The sequence below is a fragment of the Parambassis ranga genome, chromosome 12 (assembly GCF_900634625.1).
Source record: "Parambassis ranga chromosome 12, fParRan2.1, whole genome shotgun sequence".
Classification (NCBI taxonomy): Eukaryota; Metazoa; Chordata; class Actinopteri; family Ambassidae; genus Parambassis; species Parambassis ranga.
The window spans coordinates 11,613,925-11,628,670 of NC_041032.1; the positions used below are offsets into that span (position 1 = coordinate 11,613,925).

The following is a 14,746-nucleotide window of genomic DNA, read 5'->3' on the forward strand; positions in this document are numbered from 1 at the left end:
TTGCAGCTGCTCGCTTTAACACGCTTCCTACTCACTCTGGTTGTTTTGTTCTTTTTAACAGTTTTTATGTTTTATCTGTGTTTTTATTTTTCACTCAACTCATACACTAGGTTTGACGTTCCTTTGGTCGTTGCTTATGTTTTGTTTGGGTTTTCTGTTGTGTGTTTCTTTTTTAATATTTGTAGGAGGCTTATTTATTTCGTTTTGTGTTCCCTCCTCCTTTTTCCTCCTTTGTCTTTTTCGTTGGTTTCTTGCCCCCATCTTTTCTTCTTCTTCTTCCACGTTTTTCCTCCTCCTCCGCCTCCTCCTCCTCCTTCTCGTCCTCCTCCTCTTCGTCATGGCTCCCTCTCTTACTGGTAGCTTATGTCCCTGTTAACATCCCCCCACCAGCCCCCACCTGCCCCCCCAGCCTCATCCCCGCCCTCACCCTCTGCTGTTCCCAACGACCCCCAGTCTCCCAAGCAGCACAAGGAGCCCCTCTCTCACCGCCTCAACGACTTCATGACCTCCAAACCAAAAATGCACTGCCTCCGGAGCCTGAGGCGAGGGGTAAGTGCGTGTGTCCGGCAGGCTTTGTGCATGTTTTTGTGTGTGTACGTTTACACCTGTACCTGAGCTCTGCAACATTGTATGGGTGAAGTGAACCAAAGGACTTCTCCTATGAAGGTCATAATGCCTACGTGGTATCATCATAAAGAAACAGCAGTCCCAAAATAGCTTTTATATTCCCATTTAACTGTACAAATTGTACTTCAAAGCCACAGTGTGAAAATTTACATACATTTAAATAACAAACAATAATGACTAAGGCCCCGTTCACACTGGAGAAAGTCATTCCAGCTAGAGTAGGATTGTATCTGGGTAGTCTTTAAGCTGGATAAATTCAGACCTATTTTCAAATCTGGCTAGCACACAAGCGTGTCCGCACTCAATCCGGGTTAATCCGGCTTGTTTGCGGTCCTCCAAACCACTAGGTTCCGCCTCGTAATATACAGAGTCCGTTCAGGCCGCAGTAGGACCACGTGTGCGCATGCGTCGTGCGTTTTTTTGGCCCGTGTCGCGCCCCGTGATCCGGAAGTAGCACATCGCTAACCGGAAGTAGCATGTCACTAACTGGAAGTATCACGTTGCTAGCCGGATTCACTAGCCACATTTGCGTTCACACTCAGAAAAAAACCATCTGGATACATCTGGATGCGGCCCTAATCCCGCTTTAGCCAGATTTATTTCCCCAGTGTGAATGGGGTATATGTCTATCTGCACCTGATAAATATCACAGTATTGCAAGATTTAAATAATGTAATACTACATCATCAGGTAGAGTATCTGTAATACTGTAGCCACATGACCCAAAGTACTATATTTACATATAGCATCCTAATAAAAGCAGTAATATAATTTGTGTGCCCTCAGTCAGAATGACAGAGGAGGAGGATAATCGCCTACAAACACACATGACAACAGTGTATTACCTTCTTACCTATCCACATTGTAGCATTAAAAAGGTACAGTCAACAGCAATACAAGGCCTTTCACCTTCACTCATACAGTGCTCAACATTTGTGCTTCTGTAGCATGCTTCTGTAGCGCATAACTATGAATCCATGGTACTTGTTTGACTCACCAGCAGTCTCTTCATCTTGTCCCTTCGTTCCTCATATTAACTGTGCTCACAGTGACAGCCCCTCTCACCCTCCTCCCCTCCTCTGACAGAAACTAGCAAGTAGCATGGAGACTGTGGTTGCTCCCTGCGCTCTTCCCTGCAGTCTGTGCTGGAGGCAGATTGTGTTTTTTTTTTATTTTGCACGTGATAGAGGTTAGTGGATTAAACCTCACATTGTGAATCAAGGAGAGTATGTTTTCGAAGCGTGGTTTTATCAGCACCAGGCCAGTTGCCTGATGGGTGTCATCAGCAGTTCCTGTTCTGGAGTCCAGTGTGTGTTGTAACAGAGCCATTGGGCGACAGTCGCTGGGGAAGGTCATAGCACGCCTTCCCGTTATTCACTTCACCCTTTCAGCTCTCCCTGACCTCAGGAATAGGCGTCAACTCCCAGTGTTCCTTCCGGACCCCACAAATATCATTTTTGTTTACGCTCATAATCTGAAAGGGCAGCAGTTACTCAAAGTAAATTGAATTGGTGCTAACATGACGTCTGAAAAAACAAAACAACAATATGTTGCAACAGTGCAGTGTGCTGTGTGTGAGTATGTTGTAGAGGAAATCACTAAAATGAGGAGAAAAGGGGGAAGTGTGTATTTTTTCTAGAGCTGCACAGATCTAGCAGGAAGTGCACGTTTTCTGAAAGCGGAAGTGCTGAAACAGCTCTTATAAAGATACATACAGCGTTAAATTAGATGCATTGTTTTCAGCTAGACACAGATTAAAGAGGCTGACCTTACTGTAACATTTCATGAGAGGTGCATGAGAGTAGAAAGCCTTTTAGGGAATACCTTTCCATATCTCATGACTTTACATTGTAAAGCATACAGTGTGCTTCTTTTCATGTCTCATGAAAATTTGTGTTTTCCATATCTTTAAATGTTGTCTGATTTAGATTCTTGCTTTCTTTTTGGGGATGAAACTTCTTTATAATAGGTCAGTAAAAGGCAACAGGAGGTGCATGGTTAATCCTGTAAACAAAGCCTTTCAGGCACATCAGCAGCCATTCTCTTTCACTGGCACATGCAGATTAGGGCTAATGCCTCTGAACACATCCATTTAGTTAAACCAGGTTTTACAAGCACTAGCGTTTTATTGCCTGAACTTCTCATTTTGTGAAGCTCCAAAAGTCAAAAGTTGTAGCAGGAATTGTTAGCTGTAATATCTTTTTGTGTGTCAGAAGATGTGACACCAATACCAGTAACACCTACTTTGAATGATGTTATGTGAATAAAGCTACAGGAAAATCAATTAAGTACAATCATATTCTTCTGCCGCTTCCTGCAAGGAGATCATAGTATCACTTTAGGGATTAGAGCGATAGAGCCTGTGGAGGTGGGGTGTTGTGCCTCTCTGCTTGGTGGGAGGATGTCTACCTCTGCAGGAGAGCCTTTTTGTGCTGCACATCAGCTGTGTAATCCATCCAGTCACTGTGCATGTGTGCGTGTATGTGTGTCGTGTAGGAGGCAGAAGAGAGAGTCAAAGTAAGGCCATATACAGTATAAGAGCTGTTTTCTGATTGACAAAGCTTTATTCTCTCCGATGACCACCACAGCAGCAATCTCCGCGCTCGCTCATTTATCACAAAGAGCTAATGAAGAGGACTCTGGGCCGACCCACATATGCTTTCGAAGCAAGGCAATATGTTGTAAGTGTGTATGTGAGATGGGTGTCAGTAAGTACCTGTCAGAGTGGGCAGGTCAGAATAAGGAATGAATGATGATTGAATGCGTGCACGTAGGTGTGATTAGTAAAAGGACAACACATGCAGTAGCCTCATTATTAATTTACCATCTGATGCATTCAGTGTGTACAAGAAGATTCGATTGTCACAACAAATGAGGCAAAACGTTCCAAACAAAGGAGGCTAGTGTCTGTGTCTGGCTCAGTATTGATCACATGGTTCTGTTAGTATCAGGACGAATGATTAGAGAATATGATGACTTCATCCCACATCACATGTATCAGCTTGAGGCTTCTTGTTGCTCGCTGTGTCTCGCAGCTGTTCCGAAGCTTCCCCACGAGCATCCACAAGGGGTCAATTCACAAAGTGTCACAAGCACCTGAGGATGTGTGTGTGTGTGTGTGTGAGTGTATGTAGGGCGGGGGTTATGGGTGTGTTGATGCTATTCATCCCACTCAGGCAGCCCCCCCGTCTTTTCTAATTAAACCTCCACAGGTTGGATGTATAATTAGACCAGGTGTTGGTCACACTTTGATTCTGGGTTCAGTCTACAGTACCCAGAACTCACCCCTCCAGGGCTTTCTTTGTGCTGGTGTGCCATACGTCAGCAGTGTTATCTGTCTGTAAGAAGTACAATATACGTGTATATCTATGTCTGTCTGGGTGGTTGGAAAATATTAGGAGTGCCAACTTAAAGTTGTTTGACTAGAGAGTCGCAGCTCTCAGTCAGGGAATCGATTTTATTAATGGGAAATCCTGTAAAAGAAATGATGCTGCTGATCTATGTCTATAATATTTTTGCTGATGACACACCTAATAATGGAATAGGGAGCAGATACCACATCCTGTCAGTGAGTCAGATTCTGCCTGAAGGGCTCATTTATTTATAAAAATGAGCAATTTTTCTTAGAAAATTAGGAGTATTTATGTTATGTAAAAGATGTCTACTCGATGTTAGCATGCTAAGTAGCTATTTTCTGACTGTAAAGTGAGCACTTTTTATGCAGTGTACGCTTCTAAGGTCTTGTCAGTCCTGTTGACAGATGGTTGAGAGATATTCAGCCACAACGGCAACTTCCTCTATAGAAATCCTCATGTAAATTGTTGCTATAAAAGCAGGGAGTTCTCACCAACTGCACACAGAAAGAAGGTCAACACTTGTGTTGCTTATTCAGAGTTGCTTTTTGATGTCAGAAGCTATGAGGGAAACTTAAATGTGTGAAGTTGAAAAAGGCGGGTGGTTCGGTGGGGGGGGATCACAAGGCGTGAGGACTGTAACAGCCCATTCCAGGTGGATGACTTGATTAGTGGACTAAAGTAAGTAGAGCTTCTCAGTCAGTGCACCAGCCTGTGAGCCTCTAACAGGATTACAAGTCATCTGTTCCATCTCTACCAGCCAATGGTTGTTAACCTGCTCTCCTACTCTGTTCTCTGTTTTCAAAACATGAATGAATTACTCAGGAAATTCTAAAATAAGCTCACTCTTACTTACCTTTTAGTTCATGATGACTCATTTGTTTGCTGCCTTTTGCTCAGCTGCTTTAATTTGCCACTTAGTTAGAAGATTTTTTTAGTGATTTGGAAGCGTCTTCTCGGGTTGTCTGTGCACAGTATCTGCCTCCATGTCCAACATCCGGAACTGCTAATGTGATAACATGCTTATGGCGCCCTCTGCTGTCCCCCCCTTGTGTGTCAGTGAACTGGCAGCAGAGAAAGGTGAAGAAGCAAAAGGGTGCGTTCACCCCTGTCACAGTCACTCTCCTCTACTTCTCTGTTGCCCTTTGATTTCGTTTTCATTCTTTACCTCATGCTTGTGCAGTAGGTTGGCCTTTCTGCCAACTTATTTCTCATTTTTTCATTAATCCATCGTGTTACAAGTGTTAAACTTCACCACATTAGAAAAGAGTGGGGGGATTTATAGCTGCTTGAAAGAGCCTTTTTATGGCACAACTAACATGTAAATCCCAACTGCTCTACCCTCTTTCCTTATATGGTGAAGTCTGGCAAAATGATATGAACTGATATAAAATGCAGGTAAATCATTGTTGTTTAATGGAAAATAAAAAAAAAGGCCGACACTATTCACCTGATGCTGACTTTTGTCTGTTGTTTCTTTCTCTCTCCTGCTCTTCGCCGTTTTTCCTCTTCTCTCCTCCCTCCCCCCCATGAAGCTTTCTCTCAAGCTGGTAAGCATGACCGTGTAACCACACGACCGTAGTGGCATGATCATAGCACGCATGTCACGTCCTTCCAGTAACACAGTGTTAATAACATTCTGTACGCCGTTATGTTTTTGTTATGCTTTTTTTTTTTAATTTAAGTTAATTATTTTAATTTTTGCTGTGACACAACCTGGGACGTTGTCTCATTTGTGTGTTATTTTGTTGTTCTGTTTGGTTTTTTTGTATGTTGTGGTTGTGATGTCTCTCCCAAAACTGTGTCTGTGGTCTCTATGGTACAGATCACACTCAATTCCCACGTCCGGAATCTCATTGAGGTGATCAGATTTACTCTATGTTTACCTTTCTTGTAGTCTGTCTTGTTAGTCCCTGCTGTCTCGACAAATTGTACGTCCTTGTAACAAATACTAATCTGATCTGATGTAGTTGTTCTCTCATGTTCTTACACTGCATGCCAATTTCATTGAAATTATTAGTATGTATATATTTTTATGCAACAGATAAGAACTGTATGATGGCAGGCAATCAATATTTTTTATTATTATTGTTTCAAAATGAGAAATCAAAGGAATAGTTTAACACTTATAATTACCTCAAAACCTCATTAATTAACAGCTCATGGTGAGACCTGCATGTTAAGATGCCTTTTCAACAGATGTAAAGATCTTAATAGAAAAATGGTTTTGGTCTCACTATCAGGTGCAGCCAGGCTGACTTTTTTCCCCACCTCCTGGTTTTAGCTAAGCTAACTGCTGCTAGCTCTTGTTTCATGTTAGGCATACTGTAGTATAAAAAAGTGTGTCTCCTAAACTTTAAACTTTTCCTTCAAGCTCACATTATGAAAATGTATTCATGTCTGCCTATAGATTTAGCTGAGTGCATTGATTGAATTTAGACAATAGTGGTTTCACTAATAAATGACCTCCGTACTGTAACTTATCACTGATAGAGGAGCATGTGTCTGCATGATGATTGACAGATCTTTATCATGTTGCATGCCTGGTTAGTGTTGCATGCCGAGACGGCGAGATGGGGTAAGGTTGCTGTGGTAACCCAGCTGCTGCTGCTGCTGTGTTGACCCAGCTCATGTGTAGTAACTTCTGACCTCCAGTCTGTAGCTCCAGCAGCTATATCCTGTAGTACCACTGTGACCCAACTCAATGAGATCCAGTGACAGGCCTTGACCTCTTCAGTGCACATTCGTCATGTGAAGTTATGGGAATAAATCTAGTTTAGATGTTTTTATTTATTTCCCACTGAGAAGCTCACAGACACACTATGGTTTCCTGGAAGGTTCATTAACCAGGTTTTAATGAGGCATTTCAAATCATCATATATTTAATGTATTTCTTCAGCAGTCTTCATAGAGACTAGCTAGCAAAATGAATACTCTAGCATAGCATCTGTGTAGTAATGTTTATAGAACGTTTGAGGGCCTGCCGAGCAGCATGACTCAGTTCAATGTAACAGACTGGAAACAGCTTCATCAGGAAATTTGACACCTGGCCCACACAACTCCCCATTTTAAGAAGAAGAGACCAGTCAGACCCATTAGATGGCTTATACTGAAACACTATATTGACAATAATAAGATGTAGGTAGTGCTTTATTACATTTCTAATGCATTCACAGAGAGCACTAGATGAGGTCTGGCGACTGAAGAGGTGAAAGGCCTCAAGTCTATACACAGACAAGCTCCCTCAATGAATGTGTGTTAGAGTGCGGCTGCAGTATCTCCTTCAGATGAATTTTGTGGTTAAAAAAAACAAGAGCTCCATTTATTTGAGCCATTTATCCCAGAGTTCACAGGGTTGACAGCAAAATGGAGATACTGCACCTAACGAGGAACAGTCTCCGTTAAAACTATATTATAGAAGTCGTTTCTTAAAGTTCCTCTCTGTTTTTACTCCCAGTTTCTGACTCCATTTTGTGGACTCTCTTAGGGTTCTGGACCAGAGGACTTCAGTCACCTGCCACCAGAACAGAGGAGGAAGAAACTGCAGGGCAAACTTGATGAATTGAATAAAGACATTCAAAAAGAGATGGACCAGAGGTATCTTTATAAAAGATCTGGTGTAGCATTAAGAATATTTATGTGTGCTCCTTGTACTGACTTCAGTCATTTTCACTCTCAGGGACGCTCTTACTAAGATGAAAGATGTGTATGTGAAGAACCCTCAGATGGGAGACCCAGCCAGCGTAGACCCCCGGCTATCAGAAATCGCTCAGAACATCGAGAAGCTCCAGTATGAAGTGCAGAAATTCGAGGTTAGACACGTGCCTGTTTCCATGCAAGTGTTAATGCTGGCAAAGTTATCTTGTTTGGTTTATCTGAAACAGTAAACTATGAGAAGTTTAAACACGCACATCCCCTGCTGGGGTAGTTCCAAAGAAGCCAGTTGCTCATCCATATTTGGAGAAGATGTGATGCAGCTGTAACAGGCCGGCTGCATGTTCCAGCTCTGTGCAGGAAGAGGGGACTCCCAGAACAAACGTTTGGTGTAACCATGTTAATGCATGAAAGAAGTCCCTGATGCTTTCAAGTCATGTAGGAACCAAACATGTGCATAACCACTGCATGTATTTTAGGGTTGGTTAGCAGAGGTGGAGGAGAAGATGCCATCAAAGAGCGACACACACCGGAGAAGCGGAATCTACGAGACCCAGAACAACACAACAGTGAGCAACAACTGTGCACAGGACAGAGAGAGGTATATTGTACTGTGACGAACATCAGTCTCACATAACAGCAGCAGCTCTTACGCGCCTTACTTTTTGAGGAAGTATACTATGTATGTTTTCACAGTATATTTACTGTGTGTGTGTTGGCCCCCGAGCAGCCCGGACGGCAGCTACACAGAGGAGCAGAATTCAGAGACTCAGGTCAAGGCCACCACAATGCCCGTCCCCAACCCCAACCCCACCTCTACCACGCCGGATTTTGACGATGAGTTTGACGATGAGGAGACCCTGCCCACCATCGGCACCTGCAAAGCCTTGTATCCATTTGAAGGTAACGTGATGTGTGAAATTATAGTCTACAAGTGCTGCTGGTAAGGTCCTGTTATTTCTGGAAATAGGTTGAATCTGATGGAGGGTGGAGGCATATGATTCCTATAATGAGGAGGAGTAGGGGTTTGACCTTTTTGTGAAAATGTGTGGAGGAGGATTGTGAATATAAACATGTCTCTGCTGCACAAAAATCGAATCTGGCAAATTCTCCAAAACAGTCAAACAGAGCGCTCAGAGGTGGGTAAAAAACGATCTGAGGGAAGATAAATGTTTGTTAAACTTGCCAGAAGAAACATTTCTGTTCTCAGAAGGCAACCCACACAACAAGAAAACAATCAGCAACAAGCAGAAATGAGCCTATATTGTAGTTCTAGGAATAAGCACTGAGCTCAATAGTGTAGTATCACAGCACTTAAAAGGAAAGAAAGCAGCTCTTTGTGGCTGTGTTTTCTGGTCAGTGAAACAGAAAAAAGGAAGTGAAGACAAAAAACTACTAGTACTTTCTAATGCAGAAGGTACCCATAAAATGTTTTGTATTAATAGGCAGGTTACATAAGATATTACATAATTATTACCTGACCCTCTAATTTTGTTGATTGATACCAAAATAGTGTGGTTTGTTACACAGGTGGAGGTAATTTTGTGCTTTCATGTCATGAGGTTAGTTTGCAGCAGCTTAGAGACAAATTCAAATGTTGTGGTTGTGTTTCCTCTTTCTTGGAAATCTCACTAACCAAATTAATTACTGATCTACGCACATAGGTCTCATTAACTGTTATCTGATCTCACCTTGTTTCCTTCCCCCTGCAGGTCACAACGAGGGCACAATCGCTCTCGCCGAGGGTGAGCTTCTGTACATTATAGAGGAAGACAAAGGAGACGGCTGGACACGAGTGCGAAGGAACGAGGATGAGGAGGGATATGTCCCCACATCCTACATTGAGGTCTTTTTGGAAACAAATGCCAAAGGTGCTATGACATACATTTAACTCAGCAAGTTTATGCTTTGACAGTTTCTGTTACTGAGTCAGTAAGTTTCCATACATGTGCAGAAATGGTCACAGAGATCAAAATGAATGTTACTGGTAGCTCACACACACATGTTACACAAACACTTCCTCTCTCTCCAGAAGGAAGGACCAATCAGATTTGTCCATTGTGCCTGATATTGGGACAGTTGTGGCAGATGCTGTGAGAGTGCCACCGCTTTGTGTTCTGTTTAGTAAACGCACTGGATGCGAGCTGAGCCATCGGATGTTGCGTTCATGGAGTGTTTCGAGAGAAGCTAATTCCTCACTTCCATCACTGCAGTGCCACCTAGTGGTCAATCAGAATAGTCAAAGCATGATGGGAAAACTCAGCTGCTGGCGATGATGATCATCTGTACGTCTGAAATATAAATAGTTCTGGTTCAAATTATCTTACACTCGAAGAAATAATTTTAATCAAATGTTATGGTGATAAATCAAAAAAACAGCTGTGGATCTGTGCACCATCCAAAGTGACCATGAGTTATTGTGTTTTTGTACCCAAAAAATTACAGCATGCTCAATGTGCAATCATTCTAATGTAATTTATATCTGCTGTAAAATATGAATACATATGAAGAGATATTTTTGTAGGCTAAACTGGAACAAAATGAAACAAAAAAGACCCTCAAGTGTTGCATGCTGTAGATTAATGATAGCATTGATAAAACCAGGAAGATAAGTTGTGAATTATTCTCCCCTGTAAGGGTTAATTTTATAGATTGATCAGATATTAGTAAGAGTAATAGCCCCTTTTTCTCTTTATTTTTAATTCACCGTTTAATAATGGGAGTATTGGGGCTGCTGTGGTCGCACCCTTCCCCAGCAGGCCAGTGGTAGAAGGATAAGCGGTACTAAAGCTATAAGGTGAGGGCAGGCTGAGCTGTGGAGCTGGACTTTAAAGCTTTGTGGTTTCTTGCATGGGTCTCTGAGCAGCACTTGTGTGAAAGTGATAGCATGGCGTGTAAGACGTCAGGAAACAGACATGACTAGTGTGTTTTCCATGTTGGAGTATTTGCAGGCATGTTGTGGTTGCAGTCTAACATGCATTCAGTTATCAGACACTCACAACATGTGCAGATTAGTGTCAGTTTCTCTCCATATCTTGAGATTTTGGGTTGCTGTCTTCTACAATTAAAGCTAACTTTTCTTTTTGTCATTTTTTTTGTTTGTTTGTATTTCCTTTTTTTGATTTGCAGATTCCTAAAAGTGTAAAGGCTGGCTGAGGAATGGCAGGGCAAGCAGCCTCGGAGAAAACCACCACGTTCCTCACACGCTCTCACAGTCAGAGAAAGAAAGCGAAAGAGACAGTGAGAGAAAAGAGAGAGAGACGGCCGATTATAGAAAGCAGCAGAATTTTTTCGAACATATGAAAAAGACAAAAAAAAGCTTATCAGCGGTGTTGCGCTTCCTCTGCAAAACGTCAAAACAACAAAATCCATCTAAATTTAATAACTTTGCATTCTTAACACCCATTCAGCAGTCACGGCCACAGTACATAAGTCACTTCATGTTGTTTTCAGCAAAGCTTTGCTTCTTAATGTAACTAACTCCGCTTGCACCACGCGCGGTGTGGCTGCCCCTTCCTGGCTCTTATTCCTTACCTTCGCCCCATGACACACAAACATGCGGCAGAGGGTGTGGTCAGAGACAGGACGGACACCAGCAGGAAGCCTTTCGGACACTGGATGAAGCCATGTGTGTGAGAGAGAGAGAGACTCATCCCATCCGAGGCCCTCACCCCTCCCACTAAAATCAGCTCCATATTTGCAGGTTTCATCCAACTGGAAAGAGCCGAAGTGAAGGTGCTAATATTCTATGTTGTGTACTTCTGTGTTATAATGTCCACTTTTCTCCTCACCACCATCACTCCCACCCATCCAGGAGGAGCTGGAGGGAGAAGCGATGGATGACGGGTCATCCACCATCACTCACTTCTTGTTTTGTCACTGGTTGTCTGTTCCTCTCTCTGACCACACCCTACCCTTCCTCACCCCCTCTCCTCAGGCGGCTCAGGCTACCCCTTGCCTGCTTTGAGCCCCCTTTTTTTCCACCCTCTTTTTTTTGTTTTGCATCAGCTCAGAGCGGGTGGGGGGGTCTCTCAGCGTTGTGGTGTTGCTGCATGCTTGCCCTGTCTTCCTCCTCGCCCCCCTCCCTCTGCTGGCGGCTCGGAGGAGGTGCTGCGGGGTGTTAAGTCAGCTTAAAACCCCACCCCTGCCTCCAGCCTTTTTGTTCAGTTAACCCTCATTGCCTGGTCATACTGTTTAAATTAACCTGAATGCTACTGTTTGGGTTCAGTGCCTGTGGTTCTTTTTTTTTTTGTTGTTGTTGGCTCAGAAAGCATGTTTTAACAGAAAGTGAGTGACCTGCTCCTCCCAGTGCTCCCAACGAAGTCACAAAAAAGGACCCGAAAAGTTGTTTTACTGGATGATCTTATGCATAGATAGGTCATGGATGTCTTGTGCATTTGTTTTACTGTGAGTACAGTATGTTTGTAATTAGTTTTGGTATGTTTTGAACTGAGTGTTTAATGCAAGTAGTAACCCATAAATCTGCAGAAATGATTTTCCACCTACTGTATATGAGAATATACTGTGATCCACATTTTTCCTGTGACTGAAATGTGATGACATCACCTGCTCTGGGCCGTAACCAGGTTTCTGTTCTTAATGGGAGAAAGAATGATGAGAAGAAAAAGATGTGATTTTTTTTTATAACCATGAAACTAGAGAAACTATGTCCACTGATCTCTATCTCCCCTTTGCTCAATGGCACATAATGATTTTAACATTTTTGTTTTATCTATGAGTGAAGATTCTTTTTTTTTCTTTTTTTTTAAGCTGGAAATTCGTTGCTTATTCTACCTGAAATGGATGGAATTCCTGTTAACTGCAAATACGAGTAACAATAACAGCGTTTAGTGTTTCGGATGACGCTATTGATTAATTCATCTGCGAGCACTTCCTGTTTGGAGGAACAACAGATTTAATGATCATTTGAACTCTGGATGGAAGCTATGATCAAACCCCTGCTGAATTGAAAAGCCGCTTTTAATTGTTTCTGACAAGAATAAACGAGATGAGGCACCGCTTCTACTGCAGCAGCAAAAGACCACCACAAACCGTTTTTTTTTTTTTAGTCAATGCCCCAGATTAACCTGCCTGTACAGTGGAAATGGCGTGTTGGAATTAGAGAGAATATATATGAATATATAAATAAAAGTTTAAAAAGGAAAACATCTATTTTAACTATGGAGAGTCTTACCATTACTTTATCTGCTTTGCAAATGTAAGACTTCTTGTTTCCTTTGTAAGGTCTACCAAATGGTGTGTTTTTGCACTTTTTTGTTTGTGTTCCATTTGGTGGCCCATGCTTGTGTTTCGGAGCACTGAATACTTTGTATTGTGTTTACTGTGCCAATTAAATATGCCTGGAAAGTTAGACATGTGTTTGTTTTTCCTTCTCCTGGGAGTTTAGATACAATCTCACACTCGTCAGCCATCAACAACTGCAGCTTTATTTTGCAGACGCAAACAGAAAGATTAGATCTGATAATATAAGTGAATTAAAAGAATATATAATGTTAGGGTTTTCACCAACACGGAAAGCAACAGAGAGGCCTTCTGTTGCTATTTTGGCCTGTACCATAAGAAAATCATGTAAAGATTAGTACAGTGACTCATGATGGTGTCTTAATATTCTTTGCAAATATATTGTTTAAACATAATATTTTATTATTCAACTTATATTTCCACATACAATTTTACTTCCTTATAGGCAGTTAATTATTCTTATTGTGATTTTAATAAGCATTATTTTGTAGAAGGTTTTCCACTCATTGTCACCCTGTTGAAAGTTTTAAGTGGGTTGCTGGCCACTGTTGTCGGCTGCTCTCAGTGTATGTGTGTGTGTGTGTGTACACATAAACAGTGATCTTTTGACAAAATAATCGATGCATATAGTTATACGTTTTATGATTAGTTTACAGGATCTGTAGGAAGCCATGTCCCCCTGTTGGCCAGCAGGGGGAGTGTTGCTCCATCTAAAGCTCCAACTTCCCTACGATGCCTAGGTGTAGCCAAGAGTGCCTTCCTTCCTTCCTTCCTTCCTTCCTTCCTTCTCACAAGCTGTACTCTGTTAGATTTAGCAATCACACACAGGAGCTGCTGTCACAGATATCGATCTGGTCCACAGACAGATTAACCATTCTGGCCCCACTAAGCTGTGATCAGTCCCAGTTGCCCCACAGAAACCTGCAGGAGTGTGCTGTGTGATAGATAAAGTTCTCACCTCCTCCAGCAAACAGCCTTAGCTGGCCTCCCTGGAACAAAACTGCGCTGGCTCAAAGTGGCTAAAGAAAATGAATTGCTGCGGTGCTCTGTGGGCCAACACAATTCACAGCTACTTTGCTTTCTTAATTGGCTTATTTGGCAGGAACAACCTCCTCATCAGTTGACATTATTTGCAAGAGTGGGACTCGGATGGCAAATTTTCATCTGTGGTCCCTCAGCGGCAGTAATATAAGGGTATTAAAATTGAATGAAGACAACTAAGAGATTAGAGATCTCTGCATTAAGGAGGCCACATGATCTCACAATCTTCAGTCTGTCTTTGGACAAAAATAAATCCAATTTATAAAGATGTATAAGTATAATTAAGCAATAAGTTATTTTGACTTCTTCTAGTCACTTCAGAATGGATGCTGCCTTCATGTAATACCACTCTTACCACAAGAGGGTACAGTGAGCCAATGTCTGCTCTAGTCTGGTCTTAATCCAATAGGAGAGGAAGAACACAGGAAGTGCTGAAGTTGAGGAACCTGATGGGAAACACAACAGTGGTTCAAGCTCCTGTGAGTGACCATCATTGCTCACACCAGGATGTAAACACTAGTGTTGACTTGCACAGCTGAGAAGCACTCATGGCAACCGTAGGAACTAAATTTAATGCTGAATAAGAAGTTTCTTACCTGGTGAGTAAACAGCTGCTAATGTCAACTGAGCTTAGACTCACCAAAAATAATGCTACATCAAGATCAGCTTATGTCAGACACTTTGTTTGCTAGCTGACAGAGCACTGGTAGTGTGGCCACCTTCAGTTGATCGTTGGTATTTATGTTTGATGCCAACACAGGTGTTGAGGGCTTTAGGTAAAATGCAGATAGAGTGAGAAGGAAGTGAAG

At 42.2% G+C, this 14,746-nt stretch overlaps 1 protein-coding gene across 15 annotated transcripts in view; it reads left to right on the forward strand.

Annotated features, from left to right (window-relative positions):
* Nucleotides 1-13,005, forward strand: part of fnbp1b (formin binding protein 1b) — a 46,001-nt gene extending 32,996 nt beyond the window's left edge. For 2 of the 15 annotated variants that reach the window (XM_028417154.1, XM_028417150.1), the window contains exons 10-16: nucleotides 361-549; nucleotides 5,806-5,841; nucleotides 7,468-7,577; nucleotides 7,660-7,792; nucleotides 8,114-8,235; nucleotides 8,353-8,537; nucleotides 9,347-10,756. In XM_028417154.1, the coding sequence (XP_028272955.1) occupies nucleotides 361-549; nucleotides 5,806-5,841; nucleotides 7,468-7,577; nucleotides 7,660-7,792; nucleotides 8,114-8,235; nucleotides 8,353-8,537; nucleotides 9,347-9,525 (954 nt within the window). In that variant the 3' untranslated portion in view covers nucleotides 9,526-10,756. The other 13 variants (XM_028417153.1, XM_028417155.1, XM_028417159.1 and 10 more) reach the window with 13 other exon arrangements.
* Nucleotides 13,006-14,746: the final 1,741 nt, after the last annotated feature.